This window comes from Lonchura striata, chromosome 1A (genome assembly GCF_050655825.1).
Source record: "Lonchura striata isolate lonStrDom1 chromosome 1A, ASM5065582v1, whole genome shotgun sequence".
NCBI lineage: Eukaryota > Metazoa > Chordata > Aves > Passeriformes > Estrildidae > Lonchura > Lonchura striata.
Genome location: NC_140741.1, coordinates 62,151,433 through 62,177,849, shown reverse-complemented (window position 1 = coordinate 62,177,849; position 26,417 = coordinate 62,151,433). Strand labels below are relative to the sequence as shown.

The 26,417-nt window shown below is 41.2% G+C and overlaps 1 protein-coding gene across 1 annotated transcript in view; it reads left to right on the top strand.

Moving 5' to 3' along the window:
• The first annotated feature begins 2,532 nt into the window (after positions 1-2,532).
• SLC2A13 (solute carrier family 2 member 13) overlaps positions 2,533-26,417 on the top strand; it is a 140,552-nt gene continuing 116,667 nt past the window's right edge. The window contains exon 1 of the mRNA XM_021539109.4: positions 2,533-3,298. Coding sequence (XP_021394784.3) covers positions 2,752-3,298 — 547 coding nt within the window. The 5' untranslated portion in view covers positions 2,533-2,751. The remainder of the gene's footprint in view (positions 3,299-26,417) is intronic.

Genomic DNA, 26,417 nt, shown 5'->3' with positions numbered 1-26,417 from the left:
GGACCTGGGGGTCCTGGTCAATGGAAAGTTGAACATGAGTCAGCACTGCCTTGGCAGCCAGGTGGGCCACCTGTGTCCTGAGGGCATCAGGCACAGCATTGCCAGCTGGGCAAGGAAGAGGTTTGTCCTGCTCTGCACTGGGGTGGCTTCATCTCGAGTGTTGGGGGCAGTTTTGGGCACTACAATATAAAAAAAGACATTAAACTATTAGAGAGTACCCAAAGATGGTGAAGGGCCTTGAGGAGAAGCTGTATAAGGAATGGCTGAGGTCACTTGGTCTGTTCAGCCTGGAGGAGACCTCACTGCAGTTACAACTTCCTGATGAGGGGAAGAGGAGGGACAGACACAGATCTCCTCTCTGTGGTGACAGTGACAGGACCTAAGGGATTGACCTGAAGTTGTGCTGGGGGGATGTTTTGGTTCAGTATTAGGAAAGGGTTCTTCATCCAGAGGGTGGTTGGGCATTGGAACAAGCTCCCCAGGGCAGTGGTCACAGTGCCAGCCTGACAGAGTTCTAGAAGTGCTGGGACAATGCTCTTAGGCAAACAGTGTGACTCTTGGGAATGGTGCCATGCAGGGCTCGGAGCTGGGCTTCATGATCCTGGTGGGTCCCTCCAAACTCAGCACATTCTGTGATCCTGTGATAACTTCATTCCTGATGCTAGAACCTGGAACTGTTTCTTGGCTTTAGTACTGGCTTGGCCCCTATTGGTCTTTATCAAAATAAGGAATGGCCGGTGCCAATCATACCCTGTTACCCAAATATTGACTAAAAATAACTGAATGTTAACATGCATTTAATTATTATCTAGTTCAGTCTTCTCCCATGCTCAAACATGCAAGCTCACCTATAGTATCTAGAAATCCACCACCACATGTGTCTCTAACTGGATTACCTATATAGACATCATTATACCGTTATTATAATTCATTTTAGTAACTACAGCTCACTATTTTATTAAGTTGATATTATCTGGACCAGCATTAGTATGTCACAGCTTGCTTTGAGGCAGAGGCAAACCACCAAATAGGCTATGTGCAGCTGGCCATGTTGGACTTTGCTCCCTCTTCTAATTTGTAAATTCACATGGCTGTGACTAGTACTGCTCAGAAGGTGTGGGCTGCTAACTGATACAGTTAATTACCAAAATTCTCTGGGTACTGGCTGGCCTCATTATAAGAATCTCTACAGAAGACAGTTAAGTCAGAAGGAAAATTTTGTTTTATCCATATACATGCCAATATACAAGAAGTACGAATTATGTGATATTATGGCGTATCCTTTTCCCCAAAAATGCATTGCATCTGGAAGGACCTTCAATGCACACTAGCAGCAGAGCTTGCCTGGGTCCTCATGGAGCTGGACACCTCTACCTGCTGACAGGATCCGCCAGGCTCTGCATCCCGGCAGAAAAATCCCCAAAAAGACTGTTTAAAGGTGGAATTAGTAAAACACGATGCTCTACCTCAAGCACAAACACGAAAACAAGCTCCAAACTCTGCTTGTACATGGTAAGAAATCTGTCCCCCTCTGAACAACTGCTGGAAATTTCCTTTTTTTTTTTTTTTTTTTTTTTTTTTTTTTTTTTTTTGTAACAGAATCACAAAATTGTTAGGGTTGGGAGGGTCCTCTGGAGATCATTCAAGGGTTACCTAGAGCAGGTTACAGAGGAACACGTCCAGGTGGGCTTTCAGCGTCTCCAGGGAGCGAGACGTCCCTGGGCAGCTTGTTCCAGCGCTCTCGCCACGCTCTGTGGTGGCAGCGCAGCGCCGGCTCCAGCTCCCGGTACAGCTGGCAGGGACGGGGGCGGGCTCGCTCAGAGCCCCCGCAGCGACAGCCAGGGACTGCAAAGCCATCAGGGCTTTTTGGAGCTGTGCAGCCCCAGGGCCCTTCCTGTTCAACGTCCTGAAAAGAGGGAGAGCAGGGGAGGTCGGGACAGTATCAATCGACGCTAACGATCTGAAACCCCGCAACTGAGCTTGGACAAAGAGAGCCGGGAGATCCCAGCAGTGAAAATCTGCTACTTCCGTGCTCGGCAGCAAGCCAGCGTCACCCAGTGCTGCAGAAAACGACAAACGCGGACGCGGAACGCTGTCTCCGTTCAAGCGATCCAGTTATTAAATCAACTGCGATCCTTACGCGTGCCTGGCACCCGGACAGCGCTCCCCAGGCAGCGCGGACACCGCGCAGCGCGCAGGCGGGCAGCCCCGGCCGGCGGCCCCCTGCACCTCATGCAGACGGGGGCTGCCAGCGGGAACAGCTCCGCGGGCTCGGGGACCGGCCCCCGGGCTTGCGTGGCGCCCACCCGCCCAGAGCTTCCTTCCCGGCTTCCACCCCGACTTCCTTCCCGGCCCCAGCGCACACCACCAGCCCCGGCGCCCGCCACTGAGCGCGGCGGGGACGCCCCGTGCGCAGGCGCTCCGGCCGCGCCTGCTCCGTTCCGCGAACGGCGGGGGGGCGGCCGAGCCCGCCCCTGCGCCCGCCGGGCCGCGCTCGGCGCTGTCCCCGCCTGCCTCCGCCTCCAGCTCCGCCCGGGCGCTGGGAGCGGCGGCAACTTCCCCTCAAGTCCGCCCGGCGGCGGGGGGACGATGCGACCCAGCTGAGCGCGGCCCGGGAGGGGCGGGCGCGCTGAGGACGGGCAGCGTCGGCAGCAGCGGCAGCCCCGCCGCCCTAGTCTGAGTAGCCCGGGAGCCGCCCGCCTCAGCCCCCTGCCCTCCCCCGGTCGGGGCGGGAGCCGCCGCGGCCGTCCCATGTCCCGCAAGGCCAGCGATAATGTGGAGTACACGCTGCGGAGCCTGAGCAACCTGATGGGCGAGAAGAGGCGGCGGCAGGCGGACGGGTCCGCCGGCTCGGGCGCGGCGGCGGGCGAGCGGAGCCTCATCGCCGCCGAGTCCTGTTCCAGCCTCAACAGCGCGGCGTCGGGCGGAGAGCTGGAGCGGGCGGCGCGGCGCCAGTTCCAGCAGGACGAGACCCCCGGCTTCGTCTACGTGGTGTCGGTCTTCTCCGCCCTGGGGGGTTTCCTCTTCGGCTACGACACCGGCGTGGTGTCGGGGGCGCTGCTCCTCCTCAAGAGGGAGCTCAACCTGGACGCGCTCTGGCAGGAGCTGCTCGTCTCCAGCACGGTGGGCGCCGCCGCCCTGTCCGCCCTGGCCGGCGGCGTCCTGAACGGGCTGTGCGGCCGCCGGCCCTGCATCCTGCTGGCCAGCGGCCTCTTCACGGCGGGGTCCGGCGTGCTGGCCGCCGCCCGCGACAAGGAGACGCTGCTGGCGGGACGCGTGGTGGTGGGGCTGGGCATCGGTGAGTGCCGCACCGCCCCGCCCGCCCCTCTCCCGCGGGGACCCGGCTCTTGCCCGGCGGGAGCAGCGCTCCCCCGGACAGGTTTAACCGAGCCGGGAATCGCCCGTCCCTGCACGCCCGCAAACCCTTTGCGGTGAAGCAGAAGGCGAAGTAGTCTCGGAGTGCCCGAGGTCGGGGAGCTGGCGAGGGGAACACTTGGCTGAGCGAGGTCCGGGGCGGGTGTCCCATGGCATCGCAGTGCAGTGTGTGTGCTTGCCCTCTTCGATTTTATCACAGGTGGTGTAGTCCTGCCCCGTTGCTGGGGGAGTTGTATTTGTACGAGGAGAATGGTCTCGTATCCTTTCCGCGGTTTCATGTTTAGGGTGGTCTGTCAGTGTCAACCCCGCACGCCGCAGGCTTTGCATTTGAGGGGGTTTGGGAAGTCAGGAGCGAGGAGATCACGCCTGTCTTTCTGAACTCTACTACTGGTAGTTAACACCTCTCTACAGGTTCGCCGCATAGCTTTACTTGGGCACTAAAGGAATGCCTCTGGGGCAAAATGAGGTGGTAATCTCCCTGGTCTGAATAAGTTAACGCTTGCTTTGGAAGGCTTTGGATTTCATTAATGATATACTGAACGTGAATTGCTGCTCTTTATTTGCCTTCCTATATGGGTTGCAAGCAGTGGGTTCTCGTAAAACTTTGTAGTTGTCCCAAGGAATTTGCAGTGATGAGGACTGTTTTCTCTGACCTATGAGACTGTATCCTAAATAGCCCTCAAGCTTGGGTTGCTCTTCAGCTTCAGCTGTCATCCTATCTGTCAGTAATTGAATTATACTCATAATCTTAGATGGACTGTATGAGGCTAATCAGAATTCTTGGACTATAGTAGGTATAATCTTGCATCCCTTTCTAACTGAAAGCACAAGAACAAATTGAGAACTAAAATTGTTTTCGTCTGTATGGCAAAGTTATGTTTCTTAGCCATTGGATAATTTTTTGAGTCCTCGGGCTTGTTATAGACACACTTTCTCTGATGCAAATCCTGGCCTTATTAAGGAAGAAAAGTTAGTGAGTCATAAGGGCTGTCAGAAATAAAATTGTCTCCTTCAATGAAAGGGCTCATGCTGGTTTTCCCATACAGCAACATCGGTTGCAGTTTTCCTACCTCCGTTGGATGGGTTTTGAATGCTATCTTTCTGCATGTTTTTTGTTTTATCAAGACTTCAGACTGCAGAATGGTGATAATATTAGTCATGAAGTTCAGGAAGCAAAACTGAATTTGACTATGAGATTGCACACATAACAGGAATTTTGATGGCAATATGTAGTACATATATTTAGTACTAGATACCAGAAGTACCAAATGTGATGTCTTTTTGTATTTGTAAAGCTTGTCATGTTCCTTTACTGTAACTGGTTACAATGACAACTTCAGGGTCTGTAGAGAAATGAAATGGATGGATGGTTTGTTTGAATCCTGTTTGTGGGTATTTTGTAGAGAGATACATATGCATATTGGTATTGTCTGACAGTAGTGCAAATAAATGATATTCGAGTTGTTGGAGAGATATGAGACCTGGGACTTCATATAATCAATATATAACCAAAAATGAAAACTAGGAGCCCTAGATCTCTTGTGTGCACTGGGGAGAGTGATCTCTCTTTGGCTTCTATCCACATCAGGGGCAGAGGTGGTGGTTCTGCTGGGACTCTGGAGAGCTGAAATGAGAAATGTTCTGAGGATTTTGGAGCACAAAGACAATAATTTGTGTTTTAAAAATGTGATGTTTTCTGGTTTTTTTTTTTTTTTTTTAATCACTTATTGCCTTTCTTTATGTGATGAAGCTCAGGGCCAGAAACAAAGCTTTACCTGAGATTGCTGTGACTGAAGCATGATAAGAGACTTCAGGAATTGCAGAGTCCAATTGTAACACGGTTTGTTTTACAAAAGAAAAAACCTCTTGTGGTTCAGAGCTATTCTCATATAGCAAGCTGGAACAGTCTCTACATTAAATCCCCCACCAGAGGGAGCCTGGATAATTTAATGAAGGCATTAGGAATTGGTGGAAGTTTTTCTTCCCTTTCATTTCTGAGACTTCTGACTATCATTTTACTGCCCAAACTAAGCCAGAGCTTCGAGTGTTGGTATGAGAAATCTATTCAGTAACGTGACACTCCAGCGATAATACAAACTGCTAAAATATGAGGGTGCAGTGGTGTTGTGTTATGAATGCTTTTCTACCTGAAAGCCAGTAAAAAATTCTTAATTGTGCATAATTTTATACATTTCTTAGGTTTCTTTCCTGTAGCTCTCTGCAAATTGCCCATCAAGACATCTACTCCAGATACATGTGGAGTTTTTTGCATTTACTAAGTGAATTACTGTGTTATGATCAGTACTGTGGTGCTGTAAGAGCAGATGTGGTGATGTTCCTTCTGCCCTTGCTGCTTGCCGGGTAGATCAGTGTTAATTTTGTCTGTGTGAGAAAATGGCTATGACTGTGATTTATAAAGGAATAAAGTTAAACTTTCAAGGATGAAAACCAGAGGATATACACTGAAATGAGGAACTTCTCTCATTTGTCTGTCTTGTCCATTTTTTACCATTTTCCTTAGAGCTTTTTTGAAATGGAAAATTTGTCCTTTTTCTACAGCCATTACAGAATGAGATGTTTCTGGAAATAAAAACTTTCTCTCAAGGACAAGGCTAAATCCTCTTTTGTTGTAAATGTTGAATAGATTTTTTATGGTGGAAGCAGTTATGTTCCCTTTCTGCCCTTCTTCCCCTCAGTATTAATACAAAATATAGAGAATGCATAAAAAGGGAAAACATGTTGAGTATGAACTTAGAATATCCTTAGATCTTTTCAGATCTGAATTTTTAAATACATAGTTCATGTCAGGTCCAGGCTAAATGGCTTAAAAACAAGGTTATGGCCATTATTCCTTCCCACATGCCCATTTCCAAACATATCTGGTGTCCTGGACTCTTTAGGAATTTGCCTGAGCCACATGTCAGGAATGCAACACTTGGACAGATACTCATTACAGAAAATGGGGGCAAAATCCAAACATTTAGGAAATTGAATTGCATGTGCTTGGTAACACTTAGTATGAGCTTAGCTAGGTAAAGAAGTCATTGGTACAATATGTGTTTGGACCTTTGGCATCTGATAATGGTGAAGGCCTCCTCCTGTTGTCTTGGCTACTGTAGTTTGGCTATTGTGCTTGACAGGAAAGCCAGGTTCTTCACTTGGCTTGTATTTGGTCTGTCCCAAAGCCTGTGGTTAGGCCAGAACTGAAATATAAAAGCAAAAACAGGGCATGACTGGAGATGAGAATTATTTCTACTGAAAACTTGCTGTCTTGAGAAGGAAGGCAAAGAGTGGGAACAGAAATCACTGGGGCTAAACCAGCAGAGACTAGAAAGGATAAAAATAAACAGACATGTTTGCAAAATCACTTCTTTCTTAGGTTGTGATCAGTCCAATGTCCTAATTTGCCTGAACCCATTGGCCATGGTTTGCTAACAGCTCATCTGTCTGCAATGGGAGTTGTTTATCTTTCTGTCATCTGGGGATGCTGCAGGTTTTAAGCTTACAGCTGGTGTAGGTGGGTGTTGGCATGGTGCTTCAGGTAGTGAGCTGTTCAGGTTACTTTTTCAAGAACCCTTAGATAACACCTGTGGAAGGAAAGCAGTTTGAGCAGAGTTCAGGAAGTGACAGCATTAAGCTTGCTCCTCCATAACTGATCTCTCTCTTGATGTACAGTCATTAGCTGGATAATTAGATACTCCTGTCTTGTTTGGCATGCAGAATGAATGGTGCTCATTTAATGATCAGCCTTTCAGGGTTTTGTTTTCTTGCTGAATGTGTGGCTTAGACTTTACTTAATGCACATATCACCCAAGCTCTCATGAAAACAGAGTTAGGATTATAGTATGTGTATTTTACTGAGTCTGCAGTGCAATGGGGACCTGCTTGGTTAGTGCCTTATCTTCTGCTTTACTCCTGTCTTTCATACATGAGGTTTCTTCTTCAATGCAAGCCTACAGTGCTTGCTTTGTGCTCAAAATGTCTGTAGTATTTTTTTTAAGGCTATATTTGAATCTGGCATATGTAGTGCTCCTGGTAGCATCTTTTCACTACATAAGTAGGTCATTTTCTGAGCAGAGGAAACAAGACTGTACACAGAATTAGGCAGGAGTGAAAAGTTCTGGCATATGGTTGTGGCTCCCCTGGTGGGGCTGGCTTCTTTTGACAATAAGGTTCAATGCCAAATGACAAAAATAACCAAATTTATCCAAAGGACTTGCATCATGTAGTACAAACTCTGTATGATAGTTGAAGTGGTTAAATAAAGGTCTGCCATATAATTTGGACTACTAGATAATGCTTGGAAATACTAGAAAATAACTGGTATGACATGTTGCTTATGAAAGATTAGGATATGTGTGCTAGTTTTTATTACTACTTTTTTTTTTTTTTTTTTTTTAATACAACTGAGCGTTTTCATGTATTTTTCAGTGTATTTTTATCTTGGAGAACCAGATTAATCTTCTCATCCTCCCTCAGCAACCCGATATGGGAAGCTCTGAAGCTTCAGTCTGTTTTTGTAACTGAGTGTTCACTAGCTGTTTTTTAAAGGAGTTTACACCTTGGTACATCTTGGAGTCACCTTCAACCCCAAATATGCTGTGCTGCTTCTGACAGATGCTTGTAATTTTCAGTCCAGAGGTACGTAGGCTATTTTTACCTCTGGAGACAGTGGTTTGTAAGTATAAGCTGGCAGTAGGGATGGATGGGTTGTTGCAATTGGTTCTTGTGCTGTCACTGCCCACAGATGGTCACCCAAGCTTCCAGGATCTAAAGGTACTGACATTACTGTGTGTGCTCAAGATTCAATCTTTGTATTTTAAGAGCTTAATCTATTCTTGTGCAAAAGCATCTGGAAGGATACATTAACTTCTGATTGGAGCTGAAATATTTCAGGGTACCAGGATTAATTTAAGATTAAAAATGGTATCTTTTGAAGTCCTCTAATTTTGTGTGCCTTGGACAGGATACTACGCTCAGTTCTATGCTCAGTTCACTGTCACATCAACAAGCACTGACTCCATTATTGTTTTGTCTGATAGTATAATACAAAAATCAGCAATTTGCACATGGATGTTGCTACCTTATATTTAGTGACCATTTCAGAATAAAATATTAAGTACACAGAGTTATATCTAAAATAATTTTTGATTCTTCTGGACACTCTTTAAAGTCATAAGGGAGGTGTTTTGGCTTTTTTGCTATTGTTTTTATTTAACTTAAAGAAATTAATTCCCATAGTTCATAAACTTTGTATTTGTTTTCTGTCTTTAAAACATGGGAATTTTTCTAAAATAATTTTCCCTGTACTTGGTCAAACTGTTCTATTAAAACATAATCCCTGTTGGATTATAAGTATCTTTGTTTATTCTGGAAAAAAATAGAAAGCACCCATTTCATAGCTGACATAAAATTAAAGTTATGGTCTTCTACTCCTGATAAAAAGGCAACTTGAAGGAAACACAAATGTTTCCTTACCTTGAAAAATTCATGTGGGCACTGTAGGTGCGCTTATTTTCAAAATACTTTGTTTGCTAAAGGAACAGGAGACCAGTGGCATCCACTTACTGTGATGTTAGAGACATCATCATTCAGCTGAAACTCTTGGGTCTGAGTGACTTTTTTGGCTGAAGTTTGCACCAGTCTTGTCAGCAGAGGCACAAGTCAGAGATATTGGAGGACAGTCCAAGCAGCAGATTCAAGGTGCTCACTTCTGTCTCGTACTGTGCACTGTCAGAACTTGCACTTAATTTTTGTTCTGAGCATACTGGTCTGTACTTTGCCAGTTGTAACCTGAGAAGCAATGAAAAATGTGAATCGCTGAAAAGGAGGTGCTGAAAAGGTGGTCTCGGATTCAGTCAAAGAAAGAAACTGGGAGTTTCTAGCCAGGCAGACGCCTGGGAAAGAGCTGGAGAAGAATGTAAATAATTCTTTATCTCTCTTGTTTTTCACATTGTTTATAGTTAAGTTCTATCACTGTGTGTCAAGCACTCTGCACCAATGCTGTGGATTGTTTTCACTTCAGAACCAATAGATTTGGTCCTTGCGAAGCTCTGTGTAAAAGAGCAATGTATTTTGAATAAATCGGAGTTTCTAGTATTACAGTCTTCTGAGTCAGAGTCTCTTCATTCCTGTCCTGCCTCAACAGCGACAAAAAGGTCTTTTAAATTATGTTTTTCCTTATCTCATTATCAGTAGACTTCAAGATTAATTATAGCAGATGTGTGCTCTTAAGTGGAGTTTTTTAGAATACATTTTTAAAAATACATTAATTTCTTTTAAAAGTAGTATTTTAAGAATCTTGAGGATTGTTACATTCAAATATGGTAAGCTTTTGGGTTGCAAGTCCTACAGAAATCCTGAAAATTGGTGATTTCTATTAAGATGGTTGGACTCAATGTGAGAAACTGTGGCTGTGTGGCATGTTGACACCACAGAGGTATAATGGGCCTGATGGATAGCTTTGTTTGCAAAATTGCTTTATGGGTCTTCATCAGTGGGCTTTCACATCTGACCTGTACAATCAGTGTTTCTGGTGTGAAGCTTGTGAAGAGCCTTGGTCTGCACTGAGCTGCTGGAAGCCTGAAACCAGTGACTTATGGACATCAGGAGAGCAGAGTTCTGCCTTTGAGCTTTTCTTTGCAATTATTATGCCTGTGAACAAGTATCAAGAGAAGCAGTTGTTATTTCTGTTGTAGAGATCTTGTGTAACATGGCTCTGGATGAGTCTGGAGCCATCTGATTATTTTAGTTAAACTCTGTAAGTCTTTGATGCAACTTGGGTACAAACTCTTCTAAAATTTATTTTGCACATGATAGTTCTAGAAATTAAGGTTTAAAAGCACACATTCCTGTTCTTACCATTTCTGATCTTCCTCTGACTTGTTGTCAGATTTAGACTGGTTTAGTAAAGGATTTATTCAAAGTAAATGCATTTTCTGAAAGGGATTTTTTCATAGGTGGTTTATTATTTTGGCTGTTTATATACCCAGTCACTGAACTTAGGTTTCTTAGCTCAGACAGTCTGTCCCTCCTTCCTTCACAAGTCCCTTCCAGACATGCTGCTGGCACAGGTAAAATGCCACACTGTGACTCCAGAGCCCTTCCCCACCTATCTAGCTAGCTGTGGATGGGCCACAATACCCTTTCAGCCATTGGGTTGGCCACTGTGTTCCCACCTCTCCCTAGGTTTGGTTTCTTATTCAGCTGAACAGTAAGGGTGTCTGCTTCTTCTGCAGTTGGGGACAGACTTACTTTTGTGTCTTCCTCCCTTTCAAATTGCAGATTCTTGTTTGAAGTCCCCATATGTGCCCTAGGGATTGCACCTGGGTTGACTTTCTTTGGAATTCTGCCATCATTTCATGTGGGTGTGTGCTAGTGAGCTCAGACACTGAAGCAGTTGTGTAAATTTAATAAATAAAAGAAATAAGTGTATATTTATTGATAAATGCAACTTTTTGCCTTTACCTTGGGCTTATTCTTTAGTTGTCACTCAGGGGTTTTCCCCCACTTCTCTGTAGATGAGATTACAAGACACCTGAGTGTCTTGTAATCTCATCTACTCTCCTGAGTTACAAGACACCTTCCAGCCAAAAAACTTTTCCAGGCAGTGTGGAGTACCACAGGAATACCTGATGCTTTTAGCACATGGGCTGTTAGACACTGCAAGGCTGAGCAGTCTTCAGGGAGAACTAAGGAGTCCCTTTCTTCTCCCTGAAGGCCTGTGGCAATTGCTTCAGATGTCAGTTCTAGAACTTTCTGGTCTCTTTTCAACACTGTATTTGAAAAGATCTAAGTTCCACAAGTCTCTTCTCAAGTGGTGGCTTTGAGGAGCTCTCTAATCTAATGGACAGCCAGCCAAGTACAGACAGCTACATGCTTAGTTGTTTCTGAGGCAGGAGTCAAGTGGTTGTCAATCTCCAGATGATAGACACAAAACCAGGAGATGCCAGAAATGGTGGAGAACCTGCTATATAAACAAAAATGTATAGCTAAAATTAGTCCCTTGTCATCACCATATTTTTGTAGTCTAGACAAAATAAAATAGTTCTAGAAACTTGGTACCATAAGTGGGAGCCCTATGGCAAGAGTTTGCAAGCCTTTTCCCAGAAGTGGGAGCTTCTGCCCACTAACCTGCAGAAACAAGAAGTAACAGCCCTTTTGTTTCCCTTTTTATTTGTTTAGAAGCCTCATGTATGTGGTTTTCTGTACTGTAGCTTCCCTTGAAAGGGAAGCAAAACCAGTGATTGTGGTTTTAATGTGTCTATGCGTATAATCACTTCAGAAAAAGATTGTTTTCCAGCAGCTGGAAGTATTCAGGATGTGTTTGTGTTTAGCCACAGCTCTTCTACTTTGCTGCCTTTCTCTGGAAATACAGGGGCATGCATTCTAACTTGGAAAGAGCAGAAAAACCTGCCTGGGGTTACACAGTTTGTATTGCCCATGCTGTGGGGTGTATGGCCTTGTAAATAGGGAATGTGTTCTGGTGAGTGCTGCTCTGAGAAGCATCTACTGAATTGATTGCTGCCATGTGCCAATGGAAGAATCTTTTAATTTCTATTTGCTTATAAGAAATTCTCTCTTTTCTGTGCAAGAACCCTACAAAGACTTGACCAATCTCACTTTCTTAGTAACACTGGATAGTTCTCTAGGTATGTTTTTGTAGTTTCAGCACTCCTACTCTTGGTTCACCAGATAAGAACTTTGAACTTAGGCCCACTCGAAGGTGCCAATAATTTGAACGTTAAATCCATCTTTAAGGAAGTGTTACATGATCCGATGCTGAAGGCAACGAACTTCTGAGTATGTTGCAATTTTTTCTCATGCTGTTGTAGCATAGGTTTCACATTCCAGCTGTAAAAATTGTCAACATTCCAATTGTAAATATTACCAGGCATTATGAAAAGGGGAAAAAAGCTACTATCTTAAAGGTACCTAAAGAAATTCAGAAACAAAACCTCTTTATTGAAGCGAATAAATATACTTAATAAAGTACTTATGAGATTTTTATAGGAAAAGTGGTAGATAATTAAATTATGATGAAAGCCATGACAAGAAGGCTGGAGCAACTTCAGCAATCTAGAAATATAACAAGCACAGGGCCTATATGAGGTGTTGGAGCCAGAGAATATTTTTACTGCCTCTTTGAACATCTTACTGGAGTGCAAGTGGGAACAGGGAGAGCTGGGAGTCTAAATTCTTGTATAGCTGGTAGAGGATGGTGTACCAGAATCCCAAAGTCAGAGACCTCAAGTCATATTTAGTACTCCTTTTTTCAATAGGTGATAGTAGGAAAGAAATACCCATTCTTATGGCATTTTTTGTATGTTTAAGGTTCAAGTCAGTGTGCTTTATTTGCTGTTCCTAGTTGTATGAACACCTACTCTGCCTGTTATTTTGAATTTACTTTTCTGCTTGTAACTGCCTACCTAGGAAGCTTTGTTTATGAGGTTAAGGAGATAAAAATCATAGGGACCCACCACTAATACTCGCTCTCTGATTTGCTTAGTTAATTTTTTTAGGATTGTTGGTTGGAGCTCTGATGGAGAGTGTGGAGAGTCTAACATCTGTGGAAGGCAGTGTGGTAATGGATGAATTGGAGCATGCTGAGCATAGAGGAAATAGTGGATAAATCCAAAGCTGTGTGTACTTTAAGCATGCACTTCAGCAAATGTTTGCATACAAGTGACTTTTTTATTTGTTCACAGGTCCTTGATTATTGAACTGTTGAGGTCAGTAGTAGCTATGTCAGCACAGGAATGGGGAATCTGCCTGAGGGGAAAAGGTAAGACTGGTTTTATTCACTATGGAGTTCAGCTAAGTCTTTTGCCTGGTAGACTCCCTGCTCCTGCATTAATCATAGGTGCTGCTGACCTCACCAGTCCAATTCACATTGGAACAGCTTGGTACAAATGAAATCCAAAGCCACCTGGGCAATTTCAGGATCCTGAAAATAGAGGTGGAAAAGGCTAAAATGTTGCACATAGGCATTCATGATGTTTTATCCCAAAAAATCAATAACTGTGAGAATATTTTGAACTAGTACTTGTGTCTGGTTTTGTGCTGTGTGTTGTTCTTAGGAGGAAAACAACAATTTCTCCTCTTAGGAGGAGAAATAAAGCACAGAACCTTCCTCTTGCAATGATTGACTGGTGTGTTCTTGGAAAAACTAATCGGTGCATTTAACAGAAACGTGGGCACACATTGAGTAGAGCATTATACAAATAATGTTAACTTCTCTTTTAGTGAGTGGGAATGTACTTTACTAAGTTCTTTGACAATTTGGATGAGAAGATACTATTTATCATAAAATCTAACATTGTGTAGGACACAATATTTGTTTGCACCTATGTGATCTATGTGATTTCCTTTTGCATCTTGCCATCCTGCAGGTTTAGGGCTTCACTCTGCTCCTGGCCCCAGTCTGCAGATTTTCTAGCTGGGCTACACAAAATAATATAATGTTCATCAGCCTGTGTGCTTCTGAAAAAACTGGAGTTTCATGGCGTATTTTTTTAGGTCATGCTTTCTTGTTTTACCTTCTGTTGTGTCTCTGATGGTGACTTTAGAATGAGAAGAGATTCTGTTTGTGTTTTGGCTTTGATTCTGCCTACTCTGTTCCCACTTACTCCTTCCCTTCATTCAAAAGCTGTCTGTTCTGTCAGTCTGCAGGCCTCTCCCTGATTCAAAGTTAATTGCTTTTCCTGACATCCGTGTAATATCTGGACTATTAATCATTATCCTCTTAGATGTGGAGTGTTTCCTTGCACAGGAGGAAACAGTGCTCCGAGCTTATTATGCAGAGTGCAGAGAAGGCTTCTCCTCATAGCTCAAAACCAGCAGTTCCTGCCTCCTCTGTAATATCAGTTGGATCTTTAGCAGGATCTGAGCCACCTCTTTAGAACAGTTGTGCTTAATCTTTCAGAAGCTAATTCTCAGTAATTCACCTTGTAGTGGTGAAACTTCTAAGGGACTGTGTGCATGTTTTCTGGTGTTCCTTGTCTAGAATATTAACATATTTCTGACTGACTTAATAAAGCTTCTGCTCATATGTTCCCTTGTGTCTTTGATCCCTGAGTATGGATTTATGTGTGTAACTGTTTCAGATGGGTTGTTGGGACATCAGTCTCTATGGCAGTGTGCTGGTTGGATGAGGGCAAGCCATGCTGCCTGTTAGCCTGCTGTCTCAGGCTTTGGTATTCATTCTGCTTTTCTTCCTGGAGACTCTTCATAGGATACACGGAATGGAGCTGTGCTTGTGTGTTAAGTGTGATGGAGGCTTGTTATGAACTACTTTGCTACAGTCAAACTAGTCAGTTTTCCAGTTTTTGTAGCTACAATGGCTTCTTACCCCCCAAGTTTCTTCAGGGAATTTCATTTAGGCTGGGAGGTAGGGAAATCAGTCCTTGTACTGGTGCATAGAAGGAGGAACTGGAAGTGTGAGTGCTAAAGTGCTATTTGAACTTCAGTAATTCATCTGCCATATTTGTCTTTCCTGGCCCGTGTTGGTGAGAAACAATGTCTGATCCTGGCCTTCTAGACAGCCACGATGGGAAGTGGGAAGGAATGCAGACATCTGGAGAGTCCCACATGTGCGTGTATGCACAGAAAGAATTGAGTAATGAAATAAAATTATATTGCTGAGTATTTTAATTAGGAGTTGATTGTATTTATTTGGTGGGAAAAAAGGAGATTGAAGATAGTTATGCAAGAGGATACTGTAAACCAAGTGTACAGATTTTCAGGATTAGTGTGTTTCAAACAGATTTTGCAGCTGTGCTCTGGAGGACAGAAGATATGAAGAATGGCTTTGGGGCATGGGGCCATTCTTTCTGCTTTTAGTGGCTGATACTGCTAACTAATAGAAACACAAGCCAAAGAACACTCAGAACAGCTGTGAAAAGCAGACAGAGTAAAGCAAACACTTCTCAACCTATTATTGCTTTAGGGATACATGAAAGGTAGATCTCAAGATGATGAGCAGCAGACATTTAAAGTGCTGAAAGTACACACTGCATTGGAAGTATAGTCCATGAGAAGCTTTTCTAGCTGTTACATTAATGCAGTAAGTTACAGGTATTAGGGAGGAGGATTCTGTTATTAAGGAGATTATCTTTGGTGACAAGAAGAGTAGCATTCTGCTATAGCAGTTTATTCCCAACCTCATTGACAAAAGCCTGTCATCAACATGTGTGCTTTGCAATGGATAGTAAAATTTTATGGGGAAAATACTGTGATTTTATTACTTACTTATTATTTTCTTACTATATGCAAGTATAAATAATACTAACTTGGCAGGTAGTGACTAACTTGGGTAGTGACTAATTCAGAGATCCAGTCACCTATGAGCTGTTTTGTGCTTCATTGTAGGTTTCTAGTGCTTTATTAGAAGCTATCACAACTGGTTCCATTCCTACTCACAGTTACTTTATTAGTGCTCAGTTTAATGATTCTTCCCCAATAGGTAATTAATTCTGCTTTCTGATGTTTCTCTCTTGCAGTATTATCAGCAGTCCCTACCTTTTGTTTTGGGAAATAAGAAAGAGGAAATAGGCCAAAAATGTTTTAAAATATAAATAAAGTCATTTTTACTTTTGAGTGGAAATTCAATTATATGTAGCTAGGTTTTACCATAATTGATGTTTCAATTAAATCTTGCTGTATGAAGATTTAATTAAATACTTTCATTAAAAAATCAGGTGAAATGTGATATAGGGAAAATCAAGATGGGAGATAGTAATTATTTGATAGAGTTTCTTTGGAAAGAGTCCTGTGAGGATTCAGATATCCTTCCCTGCTCTGGTCTAAGACTTTTCAGTTATCCTCAAGTATGGAAATTTCTTTATAAATTTTTCTCAGTAAAAGTGGAGTAATGCTGTAATCACAGGGCTTGCAAAATTTGTTTTTCAGAAAGATCCTGGAGTTAGTTATTTTTCTCAGTAGTAGCTCGTGCATGAATCTATTCACTTAAAGCTTGAACCTTAAATGAGAATGTCTTGTCACTTTGAAGGAGAATGTGGATTCATTTTTAACTATAAACTTTTCAGTTTTAAGGATGGAATCCACTTATAAGTGGGAGCAGGTATGAAGGAGTTAAAGTTTACTACTCTCTAGTAGCTGTGCCTCAAGTACAAAAAAGCTGGGTCACTTGGAGGCTGGCAGACAGCAAACTGAAGCAGTGGAGTATTTCATTGCCCAGCTTGTTATCTGACAACTTACACTGATTTATTGCAACTTGTGTAGTGCAAGTTCCAGGAAAAGCAGATTTTATCCTAGAGATAATTGCTGTATCTGTGTTAATTGGAATGGGACTGTCAGATACACTTTTTAAAGATGCAACTCCTAATTTTTCTTAAATTTTCTCATTTTCAATATTCTCTCACTGTATAGGGGCAACACAGCAGACTGACAGATAGGAGAATCAGTGCAGTGTCCTGAGTTGCAGAATGGCACTTCAGATACTCATCTTTATTTCCTCTTTATCTTGAGGTTACCTAAAGTTATCAGAATCTTGTATCACTTAATGAGGTTTTCCAAGAACAATGCAGTGCTTGCCCAGCTTTTTCTGTAGGCTGACCTGGAACTCTGCCTGAATCCTCCCCTGCTACTGTGCCTGGAGAATGAAAATAGGGCAGGAAAGAGCTGCTCTGCAGGGGACCTCAGGAGTTGTGCTTGGTGCTGAGTAAGCAAACGTTGAAGTGAAGCAGCTGTTACAGAATTACATCTGTTGCTTGGAAAATGACTGTCCATCACAATGCATCTAGAGAACTGCAAGTTGTCAAAAATTGAAAGCATGAGAGCAACACTTCCCAGAAAGCTCTTTGGCAGTTCATTTCCCTGACAAAATTTAGCAGTAATTTCTTTCCACCTGCAGCATCCATCCACTCCTGCTTGGTCCCTTAGATGTTGGTAATGGAGTAGTTGATCTGTTCTTTTTTTCCTTTTAGCACTTGACACTACTGTCTTGCTTTTCTCCCCCTCAAGTGCAGCAGCCTCATTCTTCACTTGTACCTTTTTGGTTTTGGTCAGTATGAGCCACTGGTGAAAGTAAATACACATCAAAAGTGTGTAAAGTAACCTTGTATCCCTTGACAGCTGGAATACTACACCATGAATGCTGCAATTGTGACAGTCTAGGAGAGCAGTCACAAATCATTTCCATGTGTAAACCTGTGTGACATGAAGAAGTTGGCTTATCCCTCTGCTAAGAGCACTCTAATGCAAGATCCTGGTGCTTTTAAAACCCTCTCTGAGAATACCACTTTTCTTGAGAGATTTTTACTTGGGATTCCTCCCTAGGATGCTCTTCTATTACAGTTGCATTGCACTGGCACTGAGCAGCTGTTATTGAATTGTTAGCAGGGAAACTCCAGATCATGAGGAGAAGGACACTAGATATCACATTTAAATATCTAGTGGCAGCTAGAGTGAGCTGCTTCTCTTAAAGCAAAGAATGTGCAGCACTGCTTGGCTTAACCCATGTGCACTGGGAAAGGCCTTACTCTCCCTAGCATGCAAAATGTGGGTGCTACAGAAGGTGCCTTGAAGAAGAAATACTGAACTGATTTCTACCACCCTCCAATACTGCAAATATTTTCCCATATTGTCAAAAACAAAGGAATTTTATTATCTCTACACAGATCACTTGTGTTTGTAGACACAAGCTTGGTTGTATATGAATATGCTAGTGTAGAAAGAAACTGAGCATACATTACTGTCATGAGTGCTACTTGCATTATAAAGGCATAATTGAAACTTAGATTTTAAAATCAAGCCTTAGGCTGTAAAAGGCTTAAAAGGCTTTTGTTTAATTTTTAGAGTAATAGTTACAAAACCATATAACTGGTACCTATCTTGCTACCACTCATGCTGTTTTCTGCACAAGTGGATAAATATAGCAATTCCTATAAAAATATAGTTCTGTGTGTTGATGTCTGCAATGTATTTACCCATGGCAAGTACAAAATTACTGGGAATATACATTAGATAGATAGTATTTTTGAATGGCTTTCCTGAATAGGGAATGAAATAATTCAATGTTGCTTTTTCTCTAAAATGTTAGTTTGTATCTCTAAAACACTAAATTTGCAATGAGATTAGTCTTTCTAATTTTTATTTTTCTTTTAATTAATTGGAAGTTGTAGGTAAGAAAATGTGTTCTTCTGCTCATCTTCATCTGAAGCTTCATGTTTGGAGACAGTTGCTAGACTTTAAACCCAGTGAAACCTAAAGCAGTTTACAGAGAAGTTAACCAGTTTCACTGTTTTGAAAGCTGTACTTGTAGAAAGAGGCACTGTTAAAAACAATTTAGGTCTTAGTTGAAGAGTATAACTACAGCTTTCAGGTATAACCTACAGGCATGCTTTTGGCTGAGTTCAGCTTCCAACGCTTGTTCATGTTTATATAGATGTCACTTCTCTTAGAATACTTTTAAGTTGGGTAAAGCATCACTGTAGTAGAAATAGAGAAAAAATGGCATATAAGCAGAAGTGTAAAGTTAGAAAGAAACATTTGTTTTCTGTATAGCTTTCAAACCATTACCCTTGTCCTCTGAAAATAAAATTTTTCTGCACAGAAAATATGTGCTAATCCTTGAATCATTCAGCCGTTTGTTCTGGGGTTTTTGATGTAGGATTGTTTTTTTTTTTTTTTCAACCGTGTAAAGATTGTGTTTATAATGCTGACTTTCTGTCATATATGAATGGCTATGCAGATGAGACCTGACAAATCTTTCTAGGTCATTATAAAACCATACTTCCCTGCTGGAAATTCCAGTTTGTGTGGCTAAGTCAGCAGAAGGAGACAGATTGGCACCTTCAGCCTCTCATTTAGTGCTTATGATGATCTGTGCCTTAGCACAATTCTATGACAGCCACCAGACCAAAAGCCTGCAATGGCCAGTTGGGGTAGCTGAGATGGGGATGCTCATCCAGACCACCTGCCTTGCTGGACAGGGAGCAGCCAGTGGATGGGGAAGCAATTCCACATCTGGCTGGGGCTGCCTCAGGACCTGAGCACCTTCAGTAACTGCTGGTTCTTCCTAGGTGTGAGTAGCACATGCAGTGCAGTCTGCTGGTGCTGTAGAATGTCTGCAGAAAAACACTGCTTATCTCAATTAGTATTTATTTAAACTGAAACCACTCTTGAAGCAGATCAAGTAGTGTTTGACTTACGTGTTCATACAAGCTGTCATAAAGAAAACTACTATGTTGTATTGAAAATTTTCAAGTGAATATAAAAAAAAATGCTCTTATTTTCTCAAGTGAGAAGTTTTTGCCATGTGGTAAAACTAAGTGTTGAGTGGTATAAACATGTAGGCTGCTTTACTCTTTCACAATGAAAGGTCTGCATCTTACATTGCAGTTACAGATTTTTGCAAATAGTTCTTGATCAAAATTAATTCAGAAACAGAACAAATTAGAACTTTTTCATAGTTGTTTTTGGTAGCTTTGACTCACTTCTAGGGTTGATGGTTATTCTAGTATTGCTATAATGATTCAAAAATGCATTTCTCCATGATTTCTTGTATCTTTCTGAAATGAGATCTCACAGATACGAGCTACAGGCACAGATTCCCAGTATGGCATTCTCAGTGGGATACTCAGGGACACAGACAGCTGGGTGGGGTTTGTCTGTGAGTTTCACAGCCTGGATTAATAGGAACAGATGGTAGCCATAAAGAATGACTGAATACAGGTAACAAATTCCAGTTTACTGGGAAGTGTAAATTGACATCTGTAGTGCTAGGTGTGGTCATAGGCTTGGACGGTTGCAAAGAACTTTGCTTCACATTTTCTGGATAATTATCTTGATTATTTTGCCTCTGGTTAATTAAATCCCACTCACTGATTTTGTCACTCAAGATAAATTTCCTCTTCACATTATTTTTTAAATTATTATAACCTTGAATAATCTCAACATAATTTTGAATAGAAAAAGTTATCTGTTTAAGAATATTTTCTTCCCAAAATGAGCTATTCCACAGATAGTGCTAATGTTGGGTTTGAATAGGACCCCAGATTAAGATTAAGATGGTTCTAACACTTAGAATCATAGAATATCCTCAGTATTTTTTAAATAATGGCCTGTTTGTTATTAAAGATTACTACATTATTTTTATAACTCCTAAACTGTTTTCTTTTAATAAACTGAAAAAAACTAAGCTTTATTGTAATAAACTTTCACACTGTAGCCTGTATATGGTTCTTGTCTGTCTTCCCTCAAGTGTCATGGCTCACTTATTTCCATTTCATAACCCCCAGTTTCCAGATGAAAAATATTCCTTGACTTAAAGAATTTCAGTGTAAGAAAACCAGAACCTGATAAATAGTACCTCCTTGAATATGCTTTGTTGAATATTCATGCCTCTTTATTAGATATGATTACCTTAGGCTATTCTTCTGAGATACTGTCCTGGAGATGCCAGAGAAAGGCCTTAACACTTTAATTAGGGAGGAATTGTATTCTGTGTTGGCATGTTCATTTTGTTATGAGCTGGATTTAATTCTGTGTCTTTTGAACAAGGGAGAGCTTGAAAACTTGAAACTACTCTTGTGGAAGGCTAAAGCTATCTTCTTGGGGCATTGCATTTACTATATGACAGCTGTGGTTGTTTCTATTGGATGCAATTTGAGGTTTTCTGAAGTGAAGAAGGATTTTGTGGTTTTGATCCATGCTGATAGCACACAACAGTAAAAAAGCCTTCTTGTGGTCATTAGAAAGAATTATTTATTCAGGCTCATTAAGATATGATTGTTTTATAAATCTGAGACAATATCAACTAGTGAGGAGCTTAATTTGCATTTCTTCATATTGCTTTGGTCCTTGACTCCTTCACAGTTGGATGCCACATAGTAACATAGGATTTTGGTTATAATTGCAATGTTGATCACACAGATTTGGGCTGGTGGCTAGTTAGGGATGTAAAGGTCTGGAATTACTTCATCTATTAGATGCTCAACAGTACAGGTTTTTAGTTATGATGAACCAGCTCTCTACAATTCAGTAAATTAGTGTTCAAGTACCAGACTTAAATGAAGGCTGCTGATGTTGAGCCCCCATTCTAGAAGAGATGGACGTAAGTCTGTCCATTACTGTGATCTGTGTTCTCATGTGATTTTAGTGCTGCTGGTTTGTCCCACTGCCCTTGTGCTTTCAGTGCTCTCCTGTAGCCAAGTACAGATGTGCCACAGCTAAGAAATTGACTTCTACTAATCTGACATAGGGGAGATACTAAATGGGGAAGTGTGCTTCCAGTCATCCTTGAAATAACTTTCAGTAACCAGTTATAAACTGCTGATAATGCCTTTACTAGATATGTGCAATGGGTGGGAAGCCAAGATATTGGAGAGGACTTGAGCTTTCATTGATATTCACACTCAAATACAAGCTGTGCAATGAATATTTTAACTTTATCTGCTAGGGAGATGGTTAGTGTACTAGAACAGCATTCAAATGCACTGCTTTCTCAAGTATTTCCTATTAGCATGTTTAATAAGGCACTCTGTTATCCCCTTAGGTTGGCTGTCATTACTGAAAGCTGAAGTGTTAACTGTAACAGCACAAAAGGACTCTATGAGACTATAAAAAGGCTTAATTTCTGATTAAGCTGAGCACTATAATTGTAATATATTAGAATGGGAGGTGGCTGATTGTTGATAGCTTCTGTATGTGTGTTTGTAAAAGCTTTTAAAATAAGTATCCTTTGCAGTTAAAATGTGTCCCTTTTGTCAGTGATGGGTTTATTTTCTCCACAAACTATGTACATTCATTTTTGTTCGATGTAAATATTATGCAGTTATTGTAGAACTTTTCAGTTTTTTCAGGAAATTAACCAACATGTTGCCCCTGTCCTCCTGAGTTTTGCTACTAAGATGTGAGCAATATTCTAAAATTATCAGTTGGTGAGAATGCTGGTTTTGTCACAGTAAAGCAAAAACCTTAAAGTATAATTTTGTGGGAACACAACTGAAAGAAAATACTCAATTAAAGTCTTCTTGTCTATATAATGTGACATATTTCTGGGGTCAATCCTATTTCCAAGGCACTAAAGTTAGATTGTATGTCCAGTATCCAAGATGTAGGAAAAGTACCAGATTTCCTGCAAAGTTGCTGTGAGAAAACATTAACTCAGCTGTAGGTTGGGAAGTTTCCCCTTGTCACCTTAGGAATTTGCTGTTATTTATACTCCTGTCACACCCCCACAAAAACTCACCTTGACTTTGTATTCAAATTTTTTTATGGCATAGCAACCTCTGCTAATATTTAATTCCTAATTCTCTTTGCCATAAACTTGCTTCTTCATCAGGTTTGCCTCTATAAATCCCCTGTCTGTGGAATCACTTGCTGCTTGGAATCCTTACCATTAACACAAACCATTATGGTTTCTTCTTAATTAAGTGAATTTTAAAGTTCGCAGTATTAAAGTTTAACATTTTAATGAAAATTTGCTCTTGCAAGATATATGAAATATTTTACCTTGGTTAAGTACCTCAGTGCAGCTTTATGTGTTAATGAAGGATGTTCTGAAAGGAAACTTTAGTTTATGCCTGTTCATTTGGAGCTCCTAACAACACAAATTTTTATAATAAGCTGTGTATGTTCTTTGTTTTTAATAGAGATTAATTGCTGAGTTGCTGTACTCTGAAAGAGGATAAGAGATTTCTTTGCACTTTTTTTATGATTCCTTCACATTTTAATTTTGGTTTCCACCTGGACAGTCTGGAGTCCCATGGTGGTTCAGGTTACTCCATTGTCATAACTAGTCCTGCCTGGGGGCCAGTATAGTCATCTTTGTGAACTGTTTAAAGGAGATAAATGGTACAACCCCCTTGAGAGGCAAGTGGATATCCTTCCAGCTGGTTGTAATCCCTGGTTTGCTTCGTTTTCATGCAAAGGGTCAGCACAAGCTGGACAGGAGGGACAGATACAAAGAGATATCAGCTCCTGGATATGCCTCCTTAGCACTTCTAGTTAACTGTCAGTCCTCTTTATTACTAAGCATGAAAGACTAATTGAGTTGCAGTAACAACAAAAGTTTGTCAGAAACCCTTCCCTGTGCTTTTGCTGCTCCTGACACTGGTTATTGGCTGATGCCAGTGAAAAGACTGACATTTACATTTCTACTACCTTAGAGCTCCTTTATTGTGCTAGCAGTAAAAGTGCATCTCATTCAATAGCCTGTCTCCAGATTTTGTTGCTCATCTGTTGTTCTTATGATGCACCTTCCCTCCTATCGGCTGGAGACATGACAGGAGCTGTGGTGGAAAGCCTGATCTGGACAGGGTACATTTGTATCTGTCTGATCTTGCACAAAGAAGTCTTTAAAATTATTCCATTTCCTTAGCATTAATGCTCAAATGCATTTTACAAACAATAACTTGGATTCCTTTTTTTAGTCCTTGTGTTTTCTACTGTAATCCTATTTCTTGAAATATAATTCTAATTATCATAGGAACTCTCCTTCATTGAACTTTTTATTTCTATTGTCAGTTGGTTTGTTGACTTAATTTCTGAACTTTTTAATGAATTCTTTATGATGCTTACATGTTCATATTGGAAATACTTTCTGGATTATAAAGTGACTCTAAGATGTCTTTTCGCACCTCTGGTCTGTTGATTGTCTTAAAATTGTCTCTGCAGACTTGTCTCTGCTTTCTACTGGTAAGTCTTCAGATTATAATAGGAGCCCTAGTAATTAGTCTCCTAAGTGATTTTAGGAGTGGAAAAACATTTAATATGATGTTTTCAGCCCATTGTGCATCTGATGCTTCCCATATAATAATTATATGGATCTTCTGGTCAAAATTTAAGGAACCTTCTGTTACGTTTTTTTTAAGCTTTATCCTTTAATGAGATCAGAAAGTTCATGCCTTGGGTACTCAAATGGATAAAGACTGGACTTCCCTGCTCTCTTTTTTCACATTTCATAGCTGTGGCGCACAATGTAGAGCTTCAGCCTTCTCTGACAGATTTCCAGTTAATTGTTTTAATTTTCTTTTTTTTCATGTCCTGTCACTTATCAGCTCTACTAGTTAGGTAGTAATATACTTGCCTACAGTCAGAATCTTTTATTTGGTATGAGCAATTTAACAGTGAGAGCATATTAAAAAATGTCATCTAAATGAAAGCATTCTCATATGAGGGATTAAGGAAAGATTCAATTTCAGCTATATTTGTTTTGCTAGGAAAGCTGTTCTTTGTTTTCAAATTTCTTTTATATCTGGCTATTAAAATAATTACATAACAAATACTCCTTATGCATTTTAGAGATTTTTATACTTGGCTAGTGCATTGCTTCTGACTATGCCTTTTCAGAAGAACTTACTCTCCTGTGTTCTAGTGTGTCTTAAATGGAAATCAGAGGAGGAAAGTCTGGAGAACATAAACGCATTCTACGGCTGCTAAAAGCAAATGAATAATGCAAATTTGAATTTAAATGCAAACTTGAGAATTTAAAATATTATTTCTTTAAAGTAATGTGATTTTTTTCTCTTATTTTGTTCAGTTTCAGAATAGCCTTTTTTCACTCTTGGTGTTTTTTTCAAGAAGAACGTTGTTTTTGTATATGAATGCTTGCTGTGTGACTGTCAGATGACCGAGGAAGGCTTTCCTAATTGCCTCCTCCTGTTCCCTTAAACCTCCTGCTGTACTTTTTCAGACTCAAAGTAGTAAAGCATATGTTTTGATATTGAAATTATAATTGAAAATATGTAACAAATGTGTCTTCTGAATTGAAATTTTTGCTTGAATGTTTTTAACCTGTAGGTTTTGGGGCACACAGTAGAGGAAGTAAGGTCTGAATAGAAATCCATAAAGGCTGTTTTTAGACAGCAAACATTGTCAACACATTTCTCAGGGCAAGAAAGCTGGCATGGAAGCTGCAGAATTAGAGAGTCATTTTTGGTTGGAAATCCACAAATGACCATCAAGTGTCAATGCCTAACAGAGGATGGTTCTGGGCAGCCTGCTGTATCTGTCCCTGCCCCTGCTTGAGCAGTGGTTAGACTAGATGATCTTCAAATGTTTCTAGCAGTCTAAGCAATTCTATGTGATTTTGAGCTAATACCCTAAATCCTTAGGTTTCCCCGAGAAATCTAGTGCTATTTATTGCAGCTTTGATAATAAATAATTTCAGCTATTGTATTAATGCCAGCTGAATAGCTGATATCACTGGCTAGCTTGTGACAGGACTGTTGGGGTTGTGCAAGCTTCCTTTTCTCTCTTTATTCCTGTAGTCATCAATCTGTGAGAAGAATGCAGCAGAAACAATTAATCTGTTGTCATGATGCCTCTTGCTCAAGTCTTTTTACAAATACATGTTAACTTTTGTATCACCTCTATGTTATGCGACAGGTTTTAGTTTCACCTGTAAGAGGCAAATGTTGTAGCTGTGGCTACTAGTGGTTCTAGCAGTGTCTCAGGGCTCGTGGTGTGCTCTGAACAACAGTGAGAGCTGCTGGTCTGGACAATGGTGTGGCTCTGCTTTTTGGATGCTTGAGAAGCATTTTTCGCTGGTATACTTTGAACAAGATTCCTCTGGAGGTGGTGGTAGAATCAGTATTCATTAAGAGTTGAAAGGGGGTAAAAGGTAGCTTTTTTACAAAGCATATATTGGTTTTGTTTGTGCACATCTTTCTGACTGCTTTATAGTAAAAACCACATATAGGTGTTGCCATCTTTACGTCTCAAATTAGCTTCACTACATCATTATGTGTGTCAAAGACACAACATACAGTCCCAAAGAGCCTATGGGAAGATGGCCACACCACAGTGGGGGAGCAAGCAGGGGCATTGGAGGTGACATGCCCAAGGTAAAGGGTGGCAGGGGGAGCAGGAAGGCTCATCCTCACTAGGCCAGGGCTGCCACAGGTGTAGGGCCCTGCCCCTCTGCTCCAGTGGCCTCACATGAGTCCTCGGTGGCTTTTGTTTGCAGCAAGTGGACTCATGCCCGCGCTTTCCCAAAAAGGATTTGCTGTTATATGTGTGCAGTCTCCATCACTTTAATAATCAGTATTTCAAATACTGACATGAAATATGGAAGA